The sequence below is a fragment of the Perca fluviatilis genome, chromosome 11 (assembly GCF_010015445.1).
Source record: "Perca fluviatilis chromosome 11, GENO_Pfluv_1.0, whole genome shotgun sequence".
NCBI classification, from domain to species: Eukaryota; Metazoa; Chordata; class Actinopteri; order Perciformes; family Percidae; genus Perca; species Perca fluviatilis.
Window position 1 is genome coordinate 9,384,254 of NC_053122.1, and position 25,027 is coordinate 9,409,280.

A 25,027-nucleotide genomic window follows, 5' to 3' on the forward strand; every position below is an offset into this window, starting at 1 on the left:
TAGTGCTTAACGATTTTGGAAAATAATCTAATTGCGATTTTCACCAATATTGCGATGCAATTATTTTTTAAGCTCTTTGTCTTCTGTATTATTCAACAAAGACAAGCAATAAATCACTGTATAGTATGAACAACACAAGATTAGATAGATTAAACAAACTGTTCTTTCCTGGAGGCCAGGCCTGTATGTGATGATGAAATTGGGTGATGCATGAATTTATATGAATTACAATCACAGTAGCCTAGTATATTGAGCACTGACCAGAAATATAAAAACAAATAGGTGGCTTTACCACACTTAGTAGTATTTAGATTATTTAATTAGGCCTATTATTTACTGTAATAAACATATGTAAAAATGTGGACTGCACTTTTTAAACACTGTCTTTGAACTTTACTAGACAGTTAAATAAGTAAAAATATAGCCTAGTATGCAACAGTGTATTTTTTTTTACAGCGCACACAGACGAGATGCCTCCAGTCCTTCCCCCTAAGTAAAAGTTGCGTGCCATGTGCATGACAGCGTCAACGTTGCACTTGCTCAGAGTTTTTTTTAGTAGCATAGACAGTATATAAACTGGACCAACAGATCCCGTTGCTCTGGATGGAGACCAGTGAAGGATATTAGAAACACTTTGAGCGTTACTGAGCAGCCTCCAACTGAGCTTGAAGATGTAGATGTGACGTGAGCCTCCTGTCTGATAGTTTTAAGTCTTCTGGTAGCTGTCCCAAGAGAAATCTCAATCATTCCGAATCTTGCAGAGACGGAGAGCGTAGGTATATGTTAGGAGATAACATAGGCACAGGCTAATTATTAATTATCACTAACATGCTAGTTAAGATTAGTAATAAAACTTAAACAGTGAATGTAAGTCGAAACTGCCTGCGAGCTTCTCCTGTACTATACGATAATTCCTCTACTATGCGACAGTAAGTTGCGTGGTTATGACCCAATCGTTAACCTATTTTTACAAAACGTCTGCTACGGACCCATAACATGAGATACAAGGTAATGGAGCCTTGTATACATTGTCTTGTTTCTTTAGAAATAAACAATGGACAAATAGAGTCTTTAAACGCTTCAGATGTCAAGTTATTCGCTGTCAAAGTGGTGCCAAAATGAATGACAGTCAATGGAATGCTAACGGGAGGTGATGGCTTGGTAGCATCAAAATGGCGCCACAGGAGCTACGCGTTCCGGGGAGAGGCTTACCCCAAAGCCGGTCTACGGAAAGCCGTTCCACTCCCTATTCAGCCCCATTGTACCGAATTTGGTTGCAGTTCCACCAGAGTTTCACTGGGGGTGATCGCGGTCCAGTGCAAAATGAATGGGACTCTATGGAGCTAGACGGCTAAATTTGTCTCTTTTGCCCGATTGTCGTTGAGAAACCTCAGATTTGATTGTAGTTTTTGCAAGTTCAACATGGGTTATAGGTCGAAAGTTGAATGAACGAATACTTTTGTCCTTTTGATTTCTTACAGGGTGAGTCGTTGTTACCCATAGCACGCTAGCCTTCTGCTAATGAATGCTGATTGGTCAGTGAAGGACTGATTGCAATCGGAGATCCCGCTTGACAGCATCCGAAGCAGAGCCAGAATGTCAGAGTGAATATTTCGGCGTGGTCTTTAAAACATTAGCAAACCTCTTTCTAGTATGTGTATTAACAGGGAGAGCCTAACCTGTCAGCTGTGTTGTCGATGCCTCGGGTATAGCTCCATAGAGCCCCATTCATTCTGCTCTGGCCTGTGAGCGCCCCCTATATGGATTTCTGGTGGAACTGCAACCAGTTCAGAAGCCGGAAGTAACGAGGGAGTGGAACTTCTTCCTATATTAGAAATTCTTTGCTTACCCCATTGGTTAGCAGTAGCATGCTGCTGGTGGTCTTGCCGTGGGATTAACTGTACTAATAAAACCATTGAAACAACGTGGCCACATTGCTGTGAAAGCTCCCCGAACATCATCTGGTTGTTAGCCCTCTCTGCGGCAGTCTCCTCCACTCCATATCTTTATCTTTATATAGCTAGCTAACTGGAGCTAACCGCTAATCAGAGCTAATCGTTGCTAACCGAGCCTTCAGTTCTGCGTGCCTGTATCCATTAACTGCATGTATGGACTTGAGCCTGAATAAAACCCTTCATTTTATTAAAATGGCTGTAAAGGTTTTAAACTACAACTCAGAGTTGTTTGAATGAAATCTGCTCAAGGTACGGCATAGTGTTAGCGTGCCAAGTTGATGCTTCTCTGCGAGGTGCAGACTGATTTGCTCCAGTGTTGCCAACTCTTTTCCAATGAAAGTAGCTAGCACCAGCTCCAAAGGTCTGCATAAAGATTAGTGGTTGTGTCAGCAAGGTAGATAGAAAGAAATAGAACTCTTTAGCCAAATAATCACAAATTCAATACAGGAATTTATTTTACCTTATAATTATTACTTAGGTAGCCTATCTTTGAAGTAAAAAAACAAAAGAATTCTCAAAGAAGGCTGGCTTGCCAAGGGCCAGGCCAGCTCAGCAGCGTCTTTCTCCTGTCGCATCCCGCTGTCGCTCGTACCTACACCGGCCCCGCACCCTGTCCCTTCTCCCCTTCTACCTGCCCGTGCAGTGCTGCTGCATATGAGGAGAGAGCAGAGAGGGGAGGGGCTGCTCCTCACTCAGTCACAGAACAGAAGACTGTTTTGGCAGCCACAGGAGAGAAATACCTTGCGTGCTTGCCAGACAGTACTGGTGTCTTTTCTACAGAAAGTCGCCAGATTTGTCGCTAGTTGCTTTTTTTTTTTTTTAAGTTGCTAAGGGGGTGTGAAAAGTTGCTAAATTTAGCGACAAAGTCCCTAAGTTAGCAACATTGATTTGCTCTCGCGAGACACGTGACCAAATCGCAGCCTTTGCCATTAGGAAATCACGTTTTAACATATCGTGATATTATTGCGAATTCAATTAATCGTTCAGCCCTAGTTTATAATAATGCAGAACAGTAACAATACAGCCATTTGATACAAAACGAATATGTCGTCGACCTGCGGATGCGCATTGAACCCACATAGATAGATAGATAGATAGATTTTTATTGATCCCAAAAAAAATGGGAAATAACGGTGTTGCAGCAGCAAAATACAATTTGGAAATAAAATGTACAACTGTTTCAATAGATATAGATTATATATAAACTTAATGTGCAAGTTGGGGAGTATAAATTTACAACTGTTTCCCTAGTAAAGATAGGATGTAGATAAACATATTGTGCAAGGTTGTGCAAGGTGCATTCAGTGCAGTTGTGATGTATATGAGTCTTATCTCACACTCAGGGATGAAGTGTTAAAAAGTGAATTGCCTGTGGTAGGAATGATTTCCTGTAGCGGTCCGTGCGACATCGAAGCTGTCGGAGCCTCTTAGAGAAGGTGCTCCTCTGTTGGACCAGTGTGGGGTGGAGAGGGTGGTCGGGGTTATCCATGATAGATAACAGTTTGTTTAGTGACCTTCTCTCCACCACAGCTTCAAATGTGTCCTGTTTTCAGCCAATAACGGAGCCAGCCTTCCTGATCAGTTTGTTCAGCCTGTTTGTGTCGCTGGCTCCGATGCTGCTGCCCCAGCAACACATTGGACTGTTCATATGAGTCAGCCGTCACTCTGTTTACTAGTTGGTAGAAACTTCAGTCTGCAGTGGAGTTTATACACTGCACTGATCACCAGTTAATTGTAGAGTAACTTTGGGCTTCATGATCAAAAAAAGATTTTGTAACTTGTACCTTAGCTTTCTCTGAAAAAAACATACAAAGTGAACATTCAGCCCAGCATCAGGCCTACTTAAGATTACATTTGATTACATAAATAAGTATAAAAAATGTTGTGTCCTTCCAATCACAGATGATCTGCATCCTCTGAAGCGCAGTATCAGCTATGAGTTTCTGCCACCTGACAGTGAGTCAAACTGAACTATGGTGTTCTACTATTTGAGAATATTTGTGTTTAAAGTATTTAATACTGTATATAGTAATAGTATATCAAAAATGAATACATAAGTCTGTGTTTAGTTGCCCTTTCTAATTATTTGGGTTTTTCACAGTGTCTGAGCTGAGGGTTGTTCTGCTGGGGAACAGCTGGTCTGAGAGGAGTTCAGTGGGGAACTTGATACTGGGAGGGACTATGTTCAACAACGCACCTGAATGTTGTTTGAAAATCGGTGGACCGTTGCAGGAGAAAAAAGTTGTTGTCGTCAACACTCCAGATCTGCTGCATCCCAACATCTCTCAACACAAACTGACAGAACATGTAAGAACCTGTGTGAGATCCTCTGCTCCTGGACCTCATGTTCTCCTGCTGGTTCTACAGCCTGAAGGCTTCACTGAAGAACACAAACTGAGACTCTACAGAGTCCTTCAACTCTTCAGTGATCAATCATTTGATCATTCATTGGTGCTGATATCACCACCCAGAGACAAGAGTTCAGCTTCCATGGAAACATACATGGAACAGCCTCCATTAAAAGACCTGATCAGAAAATGTAGGTACAGATACTTGAAGAAGAAGAACCTTGATCCTTCAGAGCTGTTAACACGTTTGGGTCAAACTGCAAAGGAGAACAACGGAAAGCATGTGACCTATGAACCATTTGAGGATGCACCATCTACTTTACCAGAGGATCATCAAAGCCCAAAACAGAAGGTTTCTATCATAGAAACTGTTAAAGCTACTGGTAAGTGCACACACATTTTTGACTTTGAGGAAGACTTTGTTCACACAAACCCTCCTTCATTGAATTAAGGAGTAGTGTGTAGAATTTAGGATGATCTATTGGCAGAAATGGAATATAATATTCATAACTATGTTTTATTAGTGTATAATCACCTGCAACTTAGATTTGTTATGTTTTCATTTAGAAGCTTAGAATGAGCCCTTCACCTCTACATAGGGAGTGGATCTCTTCCACAGAGCCCGCCATGTTGCACCGCCATGTTTCTACAGTAGCCCAGAAAGGACAAATCAAACACTGGGTCCAGAGAGGTTTTAATGATACCTGAAGGCCACCGTAGGTTCTCTACCTGCTTGAAAAGGGAGGAGAATGTGTTTCCATTACTGTTAAAATGCTTAGCACCCCCTTCTGCGGTTAGGGTTAGGGATAAGGTTTTGTTCAGGTTTAGGTAGGGGAAACACATATCAACAGGGGAAACAGTCTTTGACACAACACCTGATTGGAATTGTGTACGTCTGTTCAATTCCACCACATTCTGGATTTGGTCCAGACAGGGTGTGACTGTCCTCAGGTCACTTTTGGATTGGGTCTCTTTTTTTATTCATGTTAGGTTCTGTTTTTTCAATGAGTCTGTTTCAGATCTGGCCTAAAGTTGTTAAAGACAGTGTGGGAAATAAGAATAATGACAGTATGTCATACCAGGGGTGAGAGGACAGGAAGGGTTTTCAGTTGGTGGTAATCTGCAACGTCACCGCTAGATGCCACTAAATCCTACACACTGCTCCTTTATTTAACAACATTAAGCTGCATATTAATGATGTCATCTTTTTACAGGGATTACAGCGAAAACCCCTGCACAACTCTCAGAAGAAAACCCTGTGACTCACAGTAAGTAAATGTATCACAATGAATAAATAATATAAACATGTTAGGGGAAATGTGATGCTGCTTTTTTTCCTGAAATATTCAAATGTTTATATTGAACATATATAGAAGTCATTCGTGGCTAACACATACATTCCCATTGACCACCTCAACCTCCACATACATTGCTCTGTATGGACAAAGCACTATTTCCTGTACTAATATAATTTATTATGTAAAACAGATGTATATGCATATAATATGTAGGTGATTGAGTTGGTATTTAAATGCATCTTTAAACTCAGGTTAACTGTGAATAATATTATAGTGTTAGCTGGTGAATAGAAGAAAGCAGAAAGGATCAACAAGTGCTGTTTACTTCAACTAGTCTCGCATTGCCAAACCTATCTCCACAGTGCTGTGGAGTAAGGTCTGGCTAGTCCACACAACATTTGGTTACTTTCCACCTCTGATGTAGTGATTACAGCCTCTTAGTGAGTTTATGTCATCTCATCTTTATCTCTGTTCTATTACAGCATCTGCATTTAGGATTGTGCTGCTGGGAAAAAGTGATGACAAACAGACAAAAATTGGTAACTTCATCATCGGTAACCAAATTTTTCATAACCAAAGAACTTCCCCAACCAGGCAATCTGTGGCAACCTGTGGAGAGTGGAGAGGAAAACCATTAACGGTCGTGAAAACTACAGACATGTTCAGTCTGTCTGAGGAGAACTTGAGAAGAGAGGTGAAAAACTGTGTGACTCTTTGTCCTCCTGGACCAAATGTTCTGCTGCTGTTAGTGAAGCCTTCTGAATTCACAGAGAAGAACAGACAAACACTGAAGTCCATCCTGAGTTTGTTTGGTCAAGATGCCTTTGAGTACTCAATGATCCTTGTGACACATCCGTGGGAAGAAATGAGAGCCCCTGTTAATGAACTCCTTAAAGACTGTGGAGGAAGACACTACAGCTTGTCTGAAGATAACCGTAGATCATTAATGGAGAAGATTGAAGAAACAGCAAATAAAAACAACAAAACCCCACCGCCTGTGTCTGAACACATCAAACCAGCTTTGAACCTGGTTCTCTGTGGGAGGAGAGGAGCAGGGAAGACTTCAGCAGTCTACGCCATTTTAGGTCAGACAGAGTTAGTGTCCATTTCATCAGAGTGTGTTAAACATCAGGGAGAGGTGTGTGGACGTTGGGTTTCCCTGGTGGAGCTGCCTGCCTTGTATGGAGAACATCAGGAGGCAGTGATGGAGGAATCCTTCAGGTCTATCTCCCTCTGTGATCCTGAGGGAGTTCATGCCTTCATCCTGGTCCTACCTGTGGGTCCCCTCACTGATGAAGACAAGGGAGAGTTAGAGGCCATCCAGAACACATTCAGCTCTGCAGTCAATGACTTCACTATGATCCTGATCACAGTGGAGTCAGATCCTACAGCTCCAGCTGTTGTTAACTTTCTAGAGGGTAACAAGGACATCCAGGAGCTCTCTGAGAGCTGTAGAGGAAGATGTGTTCTCAATATCAACGACAAGCAGCAGATCCCAGAGCTGTTGGATGGTGTGGAAAAGATGAGAGGCGCTGAGTCCAGATTCTTCACAAAGGACATGTTCACCAGGGCTCAGATGAAGAAGGTTGTAGAGCAGGAGAGAGCTAATGCGAGACTTAAAGCTGAACTGCTTGATGTTAAAAAGAAGAGTGAGGTGGAAGGTGATGATGAACATCAGAGCAGAGAGTGTCTCAGGATGGTGCTGATTGGGAAGACTGGCAATGGGAAGAGTGCAACTGGAAACACTATTCTGGGCAAAAAACATTTTACATCTAAAGGGAGCTCAAACTCTGTCACTAAGTTTTGCGAGAAAGCAACAGGAGAGATTGATGGACAGCCTGTTGCTGTGGTCGACACTCCCGGCTTGTTCGACACGACTCTGTCCAATGATGACGTTCAACTGGAGCTTCTGAAATGCATCAGCATGTTGTCTCCTGGACCTCATGTCTTCTTACTGGTGCTGCAGATTGGTCGCTTTACACAGGAGGAAAAGGACTCTGTGGAACTGATCAAGAAATATTTTGGTAAGAAGTCAGGAGACTTCATCATCATTATATTCACCAGAGGAGATGATCTCAGTCAGTCAATTGAGAGTTATATAGAAGACTCAGATGACTTTTTGAAAAAACTGGTACGTGACTGTGGAGGAAGATACCAGGTCTTCAATAATAAGGTTACGAATGATAACACACAAGTCAGAGAGCTGCTGAAGAAGTCCAATAAAATGATGAAACAAAATGGAGGTAACTGCTACACCTCAGAGATGTTCCAAGAGGCCGAGGAAGCCATACAGAAGGAAGTGGAGAAGATCCTGAAGGAGAAAGAAGAAGAAATGCAGAGACAGAGGGAGGAGCTTCAAAGAAAACATGAGGAGGAAATGGAAGCAGTGAAGAGAAGAATGGAACAAGAGAAAACAGATATTGAACAAGAGAGAGTCAAACAACTTGAAGAAATGAAGGAAAACATCAACAAGGAGCGCGAGGAGAGAAAGAAAGAACAGGAAATGAGAGAAGAAGAAGACAGGAAGAAGAGAAGGCAGGAAGAACTTCAACGACAGGAGTGGGAGCAAACACTTGGAGCTCTTAAGTCAGAATCTGAAGAAAAGTTGGAGCAGAGTAAAGAAGAGATGAGAAGGAAACGAGAGGACTGGGAAAAGGAAAGAGACGAATGGTGGGACAAACGAAATGAAGAAAATGAACAGAAACGACATGAGGAGCAAACAAGACTTAAAAAACTCCAAGAAGAATATGAGCAGGAAAGAGAAAAAAATGAAAAGAAAAGAAAAGAAGAAGATCGAAAAGAAGAGAACAGGAGGAAAAGGAGAGAAAAGAATTGGAGGAAAACTATAAGAAACAACTGGAGGACATGAAGAAGAAATATGAAGAGGAGGCCAGAAAACAGGCTGAAGAGTTCAATGAGTTCAGACAGAAATACACCAAGGACTTCACAGCGTTGGTCGAGAAGCACATGGAGGAAATAAAGGACATGAAGCAAAGGCAAGAGAGACAGATACAAGAGTCAGCAGAGAGCCACGGCCAACAGTACAATCTGTTAAAAGACCTCTTAACTCACAAAGAAGAAACTCTAAAAGAAGAAATAAAGGAGTTGAAGAGAACGCATGAAGAAGAAATGGAAGACAAACAAAACCAATCAAGGGTTTTAAAAGAAGAAACCGAGAACTTGAGGAAACGACATGAACAGGAAATGAAAGAGTTGAAAGAAAAATACCAAAACAAATGTATCATCCTTTGACCCTCCCCACTGACTCTTGATCATTATGATGTTAAACATTTTTTTAACATCTTTTAACTGCAGGCATTTAACACAGTCAGTTTAAAGAATACTTTGCTTTTTCCCATATTACATCAATATGGGAAATGTTAATGTTTGTATGTCAATTACTTACATCTGTAAGTAATTAACATACAAAAATACACACGTGTTTTAGTTTTACTTTTTGCTGGACCATGGAGGTGGTGCAACCAGGAGCCTGGATGTTTCTTTCTGTCCCTCAGACAGACATTGCTGTGAAGGGTTCATTGTGTTCAATGAGCTACAGCCTGACTACTGTTTGTCACTGCAGGTTGAAAGTACATCATATAAATAAGATTAGATTTCTCATACTCATTATTTTTATACTTATACTTTTAGAATCATTATTTGTTAAATTGATCATATAATTATTTGAATATAATTATTTTCCTTGCATAGTATACATTTTATTACACTGCATCCTAATCATTTTTGTATTTCGATATTGTTTATTTGCAATGTAACATACATTTTTTATTTGTATTAACACACACATACACATGCACGAACACACACACACAAATCTTATTACTGTAAAGCAGAGGTGGAAAGTAACGAAATACAGTACTCATGTTACTGTATTGAGTAGTTTTGTGGTCAGAACTAACAATGTATGGTACTTTCACTTTCAATTGATTGTTTGAAAATGTTTTATGGGATGTTCTGTAGTAAAATTGCACATTATACATTTATAAGGTCTCACATGTCATATGTGACATGTTTCATGTTGTTATTGCATTTGTATACATTTTTATACCTTTTTCTTTAAGTAAAAACCAAATAGTTTTGGATTTACAGTATGACCCCTTGTCCTATTTTCACTAAATGGGAGAGATATTATTTTGGTCATTTATGGAGTCAAACACTTGATTTGCCCTTAATGTGCTTATTAATTGTTGTTTATGTTTGTGAAGAAAGGGATGGCCCTCAGAACCAACAATGTATGGCACTTTCACTTTCAATTGATTGATTGAAAACGTTTTATGGGATGGTCTGAACTCAAATTGCAGATTATACTTTTCTAAGGGTCTTAAATGTCATGTGTGACATGCATTATGTTGTTATTACATGTGAATACATTTGTATAGATTTTTATTTAATTAAAAACAAAATAGTTCTGGATTTATGACCCCTTGTCCTATTTTCCCTACATGGGAGAGATCCCCCTGTCCCGTTTTATAGTTTTGTTTTATGTAACTAAGTAACTTTTACTTAAAGTACATTTTAAATAAACTACTTATTACTTTTACTTGTGTAATATTTCATCAAAGTATTGGTGCTTTTACTTGAGTCCAATATTTTAGTACTTTTTCCACCTCTGCTGTGAAGCTTAAACATGTGTCCCACCTATAACCTTCCTGATTAAATATATTAAATGGAATACCTGACTCCCGTGTCCTGACTGACACCTCCCAGAAACACACACAGTCACATAGCTGAGAGTGAAAGTTTATTCTTGATGTTTAAAACAACAGCTGGAAAATTAATCTGAATCGAAGCACATGATGGAGTGTGCCCAGCTGTCATGTAGATTTCACAAAGTGCTAAGACATCCAGCTACTTAGCATACATATTGTTCATTTATCAAAATGACAAATAATCCACCGTTTGATACTTCCTTCGTTTTTGTGCCATGGAAAACTAAATACATGCATTAAATAGCATTCTTAATCTTTAGTGTGAAAAATTTAAACATTCAACATTGCTTTTGGCCATAATTCCCACTGTAAGAACTAGGTGGCTGGTAAAGATCTCTGACTGTTTTTTCAGCCAATATTCAGCTGTTTAGTACACACCAACCCCAAACTGTTTAGTGCCATATCTTGGAAACTACTGTTTTGATTAATCTCCTCTTGTGTGCTGTTGTAAATGTTAATTTTATTTTCTCTAGCCTTTTTGCTTTTGACTAGTGCATTTTTAAGTAGCTCCCCCTTTTTTTTTTGCTTAGGTAGGCTAATTATTTCTTGTACATTGACAACATTTATATTGTATCTATGCATGTACAGTTAAAGAAATGGTCAAAGTGACGCCATAGACTTGCAATTGAGAGCAGTGAAGTCTGTTAGAAGCACTTTTCTGAGCTTGAAGACGTAGATGTGACGTGAGCAACGTGTCTGAAAGTTGTAAGTCTTCTGGTAGCTGTGCCGAGAGAAATCTCAATCATTCCCAATCTTACAGAGACAGAGAGCGTAGGTATATGTAAGGAGATAACATAGGCACAGGCTAATTATTGTGTATTGTATACATATATATATATATATATATATACAGTATATACAGTATATATTGTGTAATGTAAGTCGAAACTGCCTGCGAGCTTCTCCTGTACTGTACGGTAATTTCACTACTGTGCGACGTCATGTGGTTATGACACAATTATTAGCCTATTTTAAAAAAAATAAATGCCTGCTAAGGAGCCATAATGTGAGATACAAGGTAATACATTGTCGTGTTTCTTTAGAAATAAACAAAAAAAAATTGACAAATAGAGTCTTTAAACGCTTCAGATGTAAAGTTATTCGCTGTCAAAGTCACGCCAAAATGAATGGCTTCATCCAAACAGCAAGGACTGGACAGCTCGATATAGAAGATGGCAACAAAAAGCCGATATGTGCTGCAGAGAGTGTTGAGTGGACTCAGAAATGCCGCTGTCTGGTACCAGAGCTCAGCCTCGACCTCAGGTCAAGGACGGCTGCTGTGGAAACCTCAACTCAGACAGCTGAGCTGCTCTCACACACTCAGCAAGGCTCATCCTCCAAGCACAGGTACTCTGGAAGGGATTGGTTGTTTGATTGATAGGTTTACTGACAATAAATCCCATTAGGGTCCATGTAGTCTCGCTTTGCCAGACCTTCCTTTACAACGCTGCGGAGGGTCCATGTGTACACTAAATGACAAGTGGTATTAAGTTAGCCCAAAACCTCATAGAAAAGATTGATTATTTAAGGCTTTTTTAAAACAGTTTTTAGTTTAGTTTTTCACATTATTCACCAATGATACTTACAGAAATACCAAAACATAATATTCCACCCCACCCTCACCTCCCTCAACCAACACAAATACAGAACAATAATGTGCAATGCCCAAAAACTCATAACTAATAACTAAATAACACTAATTGTTTTGGCCTTATAAAAGTAGTCCATTTATAGTATATACAAAGGTCTTAGTTGACAGTAGAGCTGCAAAGATTGTTTTAAAGTTAGTTGTCAACTATTTAATGAATCATCATATGATCACAACCATTCCAGTTATCGTCCAGCCATAATCTTTATTTGGTTAATTTTCCAGGTCCCAGCAGTCTGTCATTCAGGAGTCACACCTGTGGAGAACTGAGATCCCATCATGTGGGAGAGAAAGTCTCTCTGTGTGGCTGGGTCCAGTACCTCAGGTATTATTCTGTTACTGCTGTTTACACACTGACATGGAACTACATGTACAATGATCACAAGAAGTATTTAAAGGTATGTTAGACATTGCCTTTAGAGGGTTGGGTTTAAAAAAAAAAGATTTTCTCTTGAATGATCTGATATTGATTCATAAAATCCTGAGACCAATCTTTGAAGAGGCACTTAATTTTAAAGCTAGACTGAATATATTGATATAATATGAAACTAAATGATCAAAGGAATTCATGTCATGTTAAATAACGCTCCAAAGTTAGGCAAAATTTTGGCAAGGGAAAACCAGGTATGACCATGGCTTTAGGTATACCATCTCTCTGTCACACCTTCTGCACTAAAAAAGCACTTGTATAATTCTGGGCTCTCAATTCTTAACATCATTCATATTTTTAATAATGCACCAGGTTAGATGGTTCCTTGTACAATTAACAGTTTTAGTTCTCTGAGAATCTTTCATATGCCAGCAAAATTGGCATTATAACTGAAAAAAAAGAAATATATATATATATAATATAATAAATAAATACATAAATAAATATATATATATTTCATTAAATTGAATTGGTACCTTTTGAATCAGAATGCAATTTGATTCAGTGGTGATATCATGGATGTATTGCTCGTTGCATCCTGAATGAGGAGTGGGTTGACTGGACCCATCCATGAACTCTTTTTTTTTTCTTCAAAAAACTTTATTATTCAAGTACAAATACACAAACACACTGAAAACATTAAATGCATACATACATATATGAAAAAAGGGGCGCATGGAATTTACATTAAAGAGGTTATAAGGCATTGTAAATGTACAGAGTCCGGATGGCTTTCTTATTTGTCAGTCCTTTTAAAGTTTCAAAATATAATTTCATGTCATTTTTAAATTGGGGAATTTCTTTCAGACCATTTACATTTATGGATATAACATTTTCCAAATAAAATTAAAAGATTCAAAATGAAAACTCATTCAAATCATTTCCTTCATAGTAAAAAATAATGTCTCTACTTTGTAATTTTATCCTAGAGCCACACAATACATGAAATACATCCTCCACATCAATCCAGAACAATCTGACATAAAAACATTCACAAAACAAATCTCTGTGAAAACACCACAAAATATGCCGGATTCAGAAAGATCAGATTTATATTTCTTTAAAATTTGATTTGTTGGGTAGATGCCATGGACAATTTTGAAATATACTTCATTTACTTTATTACTAACAATGTATTTATTATAATAGGTCCAAATCAAATTCCAATTGATATTCCCACAGTGGTTATTCCAGTAATGTTTGAATCGAGCAACTGTGGGGCAATGTGTCAAATGTCTAAAATATCTAAACCAACATAAAAGAACCTGTCTATGAAAGTTAGATAGCTGAAGAGGGATTTTATCAACATCAAAATTGCACTTTAGTAAGAATTCAATGCCCTCAACTTTATGAAAAATAAAGAAAAATACCACAGTTTATCTTTATTTTTATATAATTTTTAATCCAGTTCACCTTGAAAATTATATTAGATGTATTGAAATCAAGAAGATTCAAACCTCTTTGATTGTATGGATTACATAAAGTATTTTTATTTAAATAGTGAGGCTTATTTTTCCATATGAAATTGAATAATGTAGAATCTATTTTCTTAATAAAAGGTTTTGGAAGATCTAAGACTTCGGTCGGATAAACTACTCTGGATAATCCTTCAGTTTTGGATAAAAGTACCTGACCTTTGAGTGATAAATCTCTCATGAGCCATCTATCAAATGTATTTTTAACTTTTGGAATGAGAGGTTGAAAATTGGATTTCATCTTTTCTGTCTGATATTTACAAATATTAATTCCAAAGTATGTTACTTTCTCTTTAACAGGAATACCCTCAAATTATGTTGTATGTATATTGCTTTCTTTGAGTGGAAAAAGGGTAAATTCTTTCATATTTAACGCTAATCCTGAATATAACTTTTTAAACCTGAAATTCATCTTTTAAGAAAATAGCTGTATCATCAGCTAGCTGGGAAGCAAGGAAATGACGCTGACAATGGACACGTACGAGGGAGTTTGAGGAGGAGCTGGCCTACATGTATCACTTCTAAGGTCTGCTGTAAAATAGTTCCAGTGAAATGTTTCAAGTCCTTTCCAGTTTTCAGAGTTCGGTCTAGTGTTCATGTTAATAAATTCTTCTGCATATTTGAAGTCTGCCTTCCTGGTTTTAATGACTTAGTATGATGTATTGCCAGAAATTAGATTTTGAGTAGGCCACTAAATTCGGATTAGGAAATACTACTGCTTGAAAATATCAAAGTTGACCTATATATATACATAAGCTTGTCTTGTGCAATGCCCCAGAAATAAGTTTAAGTTATGGATTATTTTACTGAATGGTCTGAAAAGATCCACTGGCTAAATGACAATAATAGTGTCTTCATAAATAAACCAGAAAATTCAATCTTATTCATACTGTCAAATCATACAGATAGAGTAGGTCTAGACCACACTTTATAATTTACAGACACTCAACAGTTCCCCTAAAAGTAAATGCACTTAGTGCGGCGATGAAGAGGAAAAACTTCTATCAGGCAGAAACATCGTACAGAACCTGTCTCTAGGTGGTTGGCCATCTGCCTTGAACGGTTGCAGAGAAGAGCACATCTGGTAAACACAAGATTTAACATGGTGCTTTTGCATGATTCCTTGTGGAGAAACTCAGTTTTACAGATCTGTCGATTAAATCAACTAATTGATTAGTCGACAAAATCAGGAGTGTTAGTTGACATAGAATTTCTTTAGTCAATGACAGCCCTAAAAGACATGTTCAGTCTGTGTGCCAGTGCCACTCAAGCACAGTTACTGTATCAGCATTTTGAACTGGGAACGTTGGTGAAGGCCCAGATTTATCGTCACTGTGATTCATTAATTCTTGCTGAGCAAGAAGGTGACAAGTGGTTTTACTCAAGCTTCATTTGATCAGAATAGGCTTTGCACATTTTGTTGGATGGTGGTTATCAGCCCAATGCTGCTCCCTCCAGTACTACTAGGCATTCTTCTTGGATAGTCTTTAAAGACTCATGAATAATGTTTAGCAGTATTTTTTATCGTCTTAAGAGCTTTGAGCTTGATGAAAATACATTTTTAGAAATTATCCATTTTGGCCCTATACTGGCTGAAACCAGTCATCCTGACCAAGGGGAGACCTATAGCTCACCCAGTAAGAGTGTTCACCCCATGTTGGCTGAATCCTGCAGCGTCGCAGGGTTTGAATCCGACCTGCTGTCCTTTGCTGCGTGTCATCACCCATCTCTCTCCCCCTTTCATGTCTATCCACTTTGAACTAAAGGGAAAAGCCCCTGAAAAATAATCTTTAAAAAAAATACAATGTGGTCTTTTCTTATGTCTTTGCCCAAATAAATGTGTAGGTTTCTAAATGTTTTTTTGGGTTCTCATGGAAATGTTTCATTTTGATAAATGTACAATTATCAATTTAACAAATGATACTAAAATAAGTATACAAATGATGAGAGCAAGAGGAATCATATACGTATGATACTTTGAACCTGCAGTGACAGAGAGTAGTCAGATTGTAGCTCATTGAACACAATGAACACTTCACAGCAATGTCTGTCTGAGGTACACTTATCAGTCACTCAGACAGAAAGAGACATCCAGGCTCCTGGTCGAACCACCTCCATGGTCCAGCAAATAAGTAAATCTAAAATACATGTGTGTGTGTGTGTGTGTGTGTGTGTGTGTGTGTGTGTGTGTGTGTGTGTGTGTGTGTGTGTGTGTGTGTGTGTGTGTGTGTGTGTGTGTGTGTGAGTGTGTGTGTGTAATTTTGTTTGTAAATTACTTATAGTTGACATGATATGGAAGCAAAGTATTCTTCAAACTTTCAGTTTCCATTTCTTCTTTTAGAACCCTTGATTAGTTTTGTTTAATTTCTTCTTCATGCGTTTTCTTCCTTTAGTCCTTTATTTCTTCTTTCAGTGTTTTTTCTTTGTGACTTGAGAGGTCTTGATTTTACTCTTGGCCATGGCTCTTTTCATCCTCTTGTATCTGTCTCTCATGCCTCTGCTTCATGTCCTGTATTTCCTCCATGTGCTTCTCGACCAATGCTGTGAAGTCCTTGGTGTATTTCTGTCTGAACCTCATCTCCTTTTCTCTGTTTAAATCTTTTCATTTCATATTTTTCTCTTTCCTGCTCATATTCTTCTTGGAGTTTTTTAAGTCTTGTTTGCTCCTCATGTCGTTTCTGTTCATTTTCTTGATTTCGTTTGTCCCACCATTCGTCTCTTTCCTTTTCCCAGTCCTCTCGTTTCCTTCTCATCTCTTCTTTACTCTGCTCCAACTTTTCTTCTGATTCTGACTTAAGAGCTCCAAGTTTTTGCTCCCACTCCTGTTGTTGAAGTTCTTCCTGTCTTCTCTTCTTCCTGTCTTCTTCTTCTCTCATTTCCTGTTCTTTCTTTCTCTCCTCGCGCCTTGTTGATGTTTTCCTTCATTTCTTCAAGTTGTTTGGCTCTCTCATGTTCAATATCTGCTTTCTCTTGTTCCATTCTTCTCTTCACTGCTTCCATTTCCTCCTCATGTTTTCTTTGAAGCTCCTCCCTCTGTCTCTGCATTTCTTCTTCTTTCTCCTTCAGGATCCTCTTCACTTCCTTCTGTATGGCTTCCTCTGCCTCTCTGCGCTGATGTTTTTTATCACCTTCCACCTCACTCTTCTTTTTAACATCCTGCAGTTCAGCTTTGAGTCTCGCATTAGCTCTCTCCTGCTCTACAACCTTCTTCATCTGAGCCTTGGTGAACATGTCCTTTGTGAAGAATCTGGACTCAGCGACTCTCATCTTTTCCACACCATCCAACAGCTCTGGGATCTGCTGCTTGTCGTTGATATTGAGAACATATCTTCCTCTACAGCTCTCAGAGAGCTCCTTAATGTTATCCTCTAGAAAGTTATCAACAGCTGGAGCTGTAGGATCTGACTCCACTGTGAACAGGATCATAGTGAAGTCATTGACTGCAGAGCTGAATGTGTTCTGGATGGTCTCTAACTCTCCCTTGTCTTCATCAGTGAGGGGACCCACATGTAGGACCAGGATGAAGGCATGAACTCCCTCAGGATCACAGAGGGAGATAGACCTGAAGGATTCCTCCATCACTGCCTCCTGAGGTTTTCCATACAAGGCAGGCAGCTCCACCAGGGAAACCCAACGTCCACACACCTCTCCCTGATGTTTAACACACTCTGATGAGTTGGACACTGAAGGAAACTCTGTCTGACCTAAAATGGCCTTGGCTGCTGAAGTCTTCCCTGCTCCTCTCCTCCCACAGAGAACCAGGTTCAAAGCTGGTTTGATGTGTTCAGACACAGGCGGTGGGGTTTTGTTGTTTTTATTTGCTGTTTCTTCAATCTTCTCCATTAATGATCTATGGTTTTCTTCAGATATGCTGTAGTATCTTCCTCCACAGTCTTTAAGGAGTTCATTAACAGGGGCTCTCATTTCTTCCCACTGATGTGTCACAATCATCATTGAGTACTCAAAGGCATCTTGACCAAACAAACTCAGGATGAACTTCAGTGTTTGTCTGTTCTTCTCTGTGAATTCAGAAGGCTTCACTAACAGCAGCAGAACATTTGGTCCAGGAGGACAAAGAGTCACACAGTTTTTCACCTCTCTTCTCAAGTTCTCCTCAGACAGACTGAACATGTCTGGAGTTTTCACGACCGTTAATGGTTTTCCTCTCCACTCTCCACAGGTTGCCACACATTGCCTGGTTGGGGAAGTTCTTTGGTTATGAAAAATTTGGTTCCCGATTATAAAGTTACAAATTTGTGTCTGTTTGTCCTCGCTTTTTCCCAGCAGCACAATCCTAAATGCAGATGCTGTAATACAACAGAGAGAAAGATGAGATGACATAAACTCTCTAACAGGCTGTAATCACATCAGAGGTGGAAAGTACTTGTCATATCACGATATTACGATATCCAAAATCTAAGACGATTTCTAGTCTCATATCACGATATTGATATAATATCGATATATTGCCCAGCCCTTGCAGGTCAGCTTGGTTCGTTCAGGGAATGACTGTAAAGATTTTTAAAAAGAATACGTATGGCATTTACTCTCTAACTGGGATGTTTTGGACCGATTGGTGGGTATAGCTATGGACAAAATACACACTGGGATACACTGGTAAGAGCAAATTATGTGTAAACATGTATCCACTTAATTTAAATAGCTCACATTACTGTTTTGTGTGAACAGTTAACTTCATTTAATATTGTATGTGGAGTTATCTTTTTTTTAGGGTGAAAATGTTCTACCCAAACTAGTTCTTTCCCGGGATTTTGCAGAGCCACGCTCGATGCGTCCAGAGTTTAGCGCCGCCCAAGACGAATGTGATTGGTTTAAAGAAATGCAAACAACCACTGACCATTTATTCTCCATTAAGGAATGTTGTGTTGACTAGCCAGACCTTCCTCCGCAGCGCTGTGGAGATCTGGCAATGCGAGACTAGTTTATGTAAACGACACTCATTTCTGCTTTCTTCTATTCACCACCTACTATAATATTATTCACAATTAACCTGAGTTTAAAGGTGCATTTCAAATATCAACTCAATCACCTGCATATTATATTCATAGACATCTGTTTTACATAAGAAATTATACTTTAGGAAAAGTAGTGGTCAGAAATTGAAATGATTGTATGGCAGCGATCGGTGCTATTACAGGAAATAGTGTTTTGTCCATACAGAGCAGTGTATGTGGAGGTTGAGGTGGTCAATGGGAATGTATGTGTTAGCCACAAACATTTTTATATATTTCAAAGAAAAAGCGGCGTCACATATCCGCTAACATGTTTTTATCAACTGCAAAGTGACAAAATATAGGAAATACTGACTTAATTTTATTGCTTTTCAATAGCGATGATTTGTGGGATGTGTTTGGGTTAATTGTGGAGAAAAAGATGCCACCAAAAACCTATCTTTAAATACATAATAAATGTTGTGATTCATTAACTTACTGTGAGTCACAGGGTTTTCCTCTGAGAGTTGTGCAGGGATTTTTTTTAAATCCATGCATCCCTGTAAAAAGATGACATCATTAATATGCATCTTAATGTTGTAAATAAAGGAGTGGTGTGTAGGATTTAGTGGCATCTAGCGGTGACGTTGCAGATTGCCACCAACTGAAAACCCTTCCTGTACTCTGTACTGTACTGTTGTGACATACTGTCATTATTTTTGGAGTGTTATTCAGACTAATAAAGACTCACCTATTGCTGCAGTCGCCATGATGTCACTCTGCTGCAAACATCTGAGACTAATTCAACTGGAAGCCAACTGCTGGGTGTGAAAACCTACAGAAAGCAGAATTTAAATCTTATTCACATCATAAAAAAAAGTGTTTCAAAGCAACTTGGAGCTCAGATTGGTTACTGCAGACAACAATGTGAAGGTGTGTTAATAGATATGTCTGTAAATTTTGCTAAAATTAAAGTTTGATGTTTTTCATGTATAATATAATCACATACATTAAGCAATGACTGTTTTGCTGTCACCTTGTAATTTCACAGGTCTCATAAAAGTGATCCAGTAAATAAATAAAAAAGCTTAAATGAAAAAAAGGTAAACTCCATGTAATCAAAAATGGCGAAAACAAAAGGCAGAGCTTTAACAAATTAAAACATAACCTTTTTATATGTTATGTCAACCCTATACCTGGGAGAAATAGTTTTGCAACGTGCTTATTAATGCGCCCTCTGAACAGTATGTCACACTGTAGCCCCACCCTGACCATCCACTGGGGATTATTACACTGTCTCTTCATTTTTTTTTAAACATTTTTTATTCATTATTATTATTTTTATTATTATTATCATTATTCTTGTTGCTAATTACATTCTTATTCCTTTTATTCTCTTCGGGCTTGTTGTTCTCTGTATTGTTCTCTGAATTGTCCCTTGTTTTATAAAAAAAAATCAAACCTGTGTCCAACTTGCCTAGAGACATGGTTTTATTTCGTTACATTATCAATACTGATATCAACCAGTCTTGTGCTGTTGAAAAATCAGTTTTATTAGATCTAAATATTGATGATTCTGCTTTTCAATTTGTATTTATCTTCAGTTGAGCTGAAATGCTACTGATATTTTGCCTCTTGCCACCAGTCCAACATAGCTGAGATTGAACGTTCATTCTTGATGTTTAAAACAACAGCTGGAAAATTAATCTGAATCAAAGCACATGATCTTCCTCAGCAGATGGAGTGTGCCCAGCTGTCATGTAGATTTCACAAAGTGCTACTTAGCATACATATTGTTCATTTATCAAAAAGAAGGCATTTCCATGTAACTTTTATAAATACTACAGATAACCCAAATAAACATTAATGAACCTTTTATGAACATTTAGTCGGTCATAAATAAATAACAAAAGACCAAATTTTAAATGAATACATTGTAATAACTTTATGTATCCCCACTGGGCTACTCAAATGACCTGCTTGATGAAATACAGACTTCACAAGACATTTTTTATGAAGATGTAGTTCCAGCAGCACCTAATAAATTGTAGAGCACCAACATGTCTTCATTCATAAATAAAATCAAGGTTTGTACATGATAAAAAGTAGTGTGTAACATAATCCACCGTTTGATACTTCCCTTGTTTTTGTGCCATGGAAAACTAAATACATGCATTAAATAGCATTCTTAATCTTTATTTAGAAAAATGGAAAAACATTCGACATGGCAGCCAGCTATTGCGAAACATAGCCATGATTAACCTAGGTCCTTTGTGATCCAAACACCTGAAGGCAGCATCTTTCGGAGAAACAGGCGACACTGCTGAAAAGCAGAGAGGACGGTTTTCCAGGACCAAATGTTACAGATCAGGATGACGTTACAGCAACTTGTAAGCCAACTGAAGCCACGTTGGTCACCTGCTGCTTCTCCTGTGAAAGAAACTGTAACATTGCTGCTTTATCGTACTGGTCTTCATATGTTGAAGAGATTTGTTGGGAAAAGGTTTGGCTGTTGCCACACAAGTTCTTCTTAACCAATAAAGTTAAAGAGATCTTTCAAAATGATCCACAGATTTTACCCAACTCTGCAGAAAATGAAAAAAGACATTGATATCAGCTGTAGTTTTTGTGGAGATCTAAATGAAACATTGGTACATCTATTTTGGTCTTGCCAAATACCAAGAAACTTTGGAACAGATTATCACATTTTATTGCTGTTCATATTTAAATACCAAATTTTATTTACATAAGTCAAAGTTTTTGAAAAAGAAGCCAAGCTTTTTGGAGCTGGCTGCCAATTTTAAACAATACATTTTTTTTCCATTTCTACCTGTACAAACAAAAAAGCTGTTAGATCATATGACCATTGTAAGCTTGACAAAATATTTGTATGAAGATTTTTGCTTTGTTTTGGTTTTATTTTCCTTTAGTAAGCCCCTGGCTCATTTAGAACGTAGACTGTTAAGATGTACAGAAGATGTTCCTTCCTGCTGTATTTCCACATTCTTCAATAAAGTTTAATAAAAAAAATAAAAAAATAAACTGTAACATCTAAAGTGACTGCAGAAAGTCCAGTTAAGACATCACGCTATTCGCTGTATTAGCCTACTGATAGTGGAGAAATGTAAAGTTGAGTTCATAGTGTTATATAAAGGTAGTAAATGCATGTGTGTACTGAGTTAATGCAAAATTTCATACATTGTTATCAGGGTTCAAAATTAGCACCATCTACCAGCCAAATGCTGGTAAAATATGCAAGTGGCTGGTAAATTTGCTTCACTCACCAGCCAAAAAAAACAATGGTAATATGTTGAGTGGCTGGTAGAATTTGAACATTCACTAGCATTTTGCTGCTGGACAAAAAAGTAAATTTTGAACCCTGATTGTTATGTTAATTGAAAATAATCTTGTCACAACATTAGCCTTGAAAGCTAATAATTTTAATTGAGTGCAAGTATCTCTAAGATGACAAAGCTAAGTGCTTTAATAATATGGATTTATAATATGTTTAGATTATGTATGTTTACATTGATTATGTATACTGATGTTCTACTTAAAAGAAGGGGGATGTGATGTGTAGTGTCCCACATGATCAGATTAGTTACAATATAACCACTTTCTATGTCCAAATGTTACTAGTGATTCATTATGCCTTTAATCATCTAAAGTGGGATATAGTACAAAGCCCGCGACTGAAAGGGAATAGTTTGAAAGTAATATGTTAGCCTATCCAAAGAAAAAATAGATAATGGTGTCATTAGAAAGTCGTGAGCTTAGAATTATAAGGTTCTATCTCCGTTAAGGGTAGTTCTGAGATATTGAGCATCAAAGTTTTTACATCCCAGCTATTTTGTGAGATGGAACCTTTTTATTTTATTAATAATTAACTAAGAAAATATTTTTTTACAAAAATAACACCACACAGGCATTAATAAACACCTAATGGATCGGATTATGTCAAAAACTCAATTTCGGCCAAAAGTGGAGATAGAACCTTATAATTCCAAGCTCACGAAGTGCCATACATTTTATTTTATTCTTTATGTCTTTTTATTTTATACTTTTTATTTATTCTATTATTTCATTTTAAGGTTTTGATATCTGTGAAAACTTATTTGGCGAAACCAATCAGAGGTAAAGTAGGGAGGGACATGTGTCCGAATTGCCTTCGCCATCCTAGGAAACGCAAATTTGCTACTTGAAGACTTCCCCTGACCGTTTTAACTTTCACTTTCACTGCTCCGCTGTTGTGGCGCAGACAGAATTGCTGTAGGTGAGTGGACTCGACCAAAATTACATTAAGAACAATAACCAAGTAAATAAATTAAAAGTAGTAAGCTATGTCGTTATTGTGGATTGGTCAATAGAGTTGAGAATAGACAGCCTAAATATGTGGTACTGTAGGCTACTGTAATACAACTTGACTGCTATTTCGGTTGTGATAGCTTTAGGCCTACGTGTTTTAAGCGGAAATAAACGACACCCATACAACATGCTTCAAGAAAACATATTATTTTCTGTGTTTAAACCGAGAGGTCCTATAGGCTGTGTTTTATGTGTATGTGTTTGATCTCTAAAATGTCACTGAAATGAGGATATTTAGGCTAGGCCTACTGAAACGACAGCTGAAGGGAACTGTCGACATATGGCGTTTTATAGGTGCCTTATTCCTGAGCGAGTAATTGTATGGTTTGAGCATAGATAACTATATTTTGCAAGCACATTACATTACATTTTGAACAGTAGCCTAATTAACACTCGCAAATTTGAGCGAGTGTGTCAAGAGTTGAGCGCGCACAGAATGAAAAGGTTGAGTGCCAGGGAGACATGACCGGAGCGCAGAGTTTTTGAGAAACTGCATTAGAGATGTTATTATTACACGGAATAGTTTTTTTTTTGCTCAGACGATTTGTTTTTTTGCGAGTGTTAATTGTTCAAAATGTAATGTAATGTGTTTGCAAAATATAGTTCTCTGTGCTCAAAACATACAGTTACTCGCTCAGGAATGAGTCACATAGGCATAGGGTGACATCAGCTAAATTGGGCCACTTTTTGGTAAATCGTTTGGGACAATAATACAATACCATATATGCCTTTTCCATGTGTTTTTATGATTAATAATGACTGTTTTTGATAATTTTGTGTTGAAATTATGTAATAAAATATAATTATTTAGGCCCTACAGTTCTTGAAACATCAGCTCTGCCAACATTTGTTGCATGAGCAGTTTCAGGTAAAATGGGCCACAGCTTCAGGTAAAATGGGCCAGTCAAACTCCAAAGGGAAATAGTCATTTATCATCAATTTTAATTTTAAAACACAGTTGCTTATACAGCCACATAACATTTAAACTGCATTAAACAAAAATTCATATGTGCCATTCAAAAAACATTTTGGGTGCAAACCCACATATTCAAATGTGCATTAAAAAATCCATTTTGGAACAGCATAGATCAGTGAACTGTCAGTGGTTTGTTGTGTGTGTGTGTGTGTGTGTGTGTGTGTGTGTGTGTGTGTGTGTGTGTGTGTGTGTGTGTGGTGTGAACAACACATTTAGAACAAAATGTGCATTCACAAAAATACAAAAAATTCACATTCCAAATTATTAACTGATATGTTTGTGTGAAAACTTTTCAAACACAGTCTTTGCAAATGAAACCATCGGCAGCACAGATACCATTGTCTTCACCACAGCTCTTATGAAACCAGGCAGAACATGGAACACATTTTAACCATTCCTCAGTAGCCTTAGGGTCATTTGGGTCACCATAGTGGGTGTTGCAGACTTTGCAAGGTGATTTGCTTCTCTTGCCCTGCTTTTTTCCTTTCGGTTGCTCGTTGCCCGGTACCAGCTGGCTTGCTTGGCTGGATGCTTGCTGGATGATTTTTTTGTTTGAATATATTCAATGTGTTGCTCACTTGTTAGGTTATACGATGGTGGCTTCACTCTCTTTCTGATGGCCCTTCTCTCCTTTTCGCGCATTGAGATCAAGTCATTGAATGTGACCGATCTCACAGACTGAACAGAAAGAAAATAAAAAAAGAGCCTATATTATTGCAAGAAATAGAATAATTATTTGGTGTACATTTTATATGATTAGGGACTAAATTGTGTGTATGTATGTGTGTGTGTGCGTATGCGTGGCATGAATGTGCATGCGCATGTTTATGCGGAGCATGCATGTGTAAAA

General features: G+C 38.0%; 2 protein-coding genes across 2 annotated transcripts in view; one reads left to right on the forward strand and one right to left on the reverse strand.

The window, feature by feature from the left end:
* The window catches only part of LOC120568395, a 66,928-nt gene that overhangs the window by 24,634 nt on the left and 17,267 nt on the right, over positions 1–25,027 (forward strand). The window contains exon 8 of the mRNA XM_039815909.1: positions 7,968–8,348. Within this exon, the coding sequence (XP_039671843.1) occupies positions 7,968–8,348 (381 nt within the window). The remainder of the gene's footprint in view (positions 1–7,967; positions 8,349–25,027) is intronic.
* The window catches only part of LOC120568397 (GTPase IMAP family member 8-like), a 109,711-nt gene continuing 101,217 nt past the window's right edge, over positions 16,534–25,027 (reverse strand). The window contains exon 8 of the mRNA XM_039815912.1: positions 16,534–16,895. Coding sequence (XP_039671846.1) covers positions 16,678–16,895 — 218 coding nt within the window. The 3' untranslated portion in view covers positions 16,534–16,677. The remainder of the gene's footprint in view (positions 16,896–25,027) is intronic.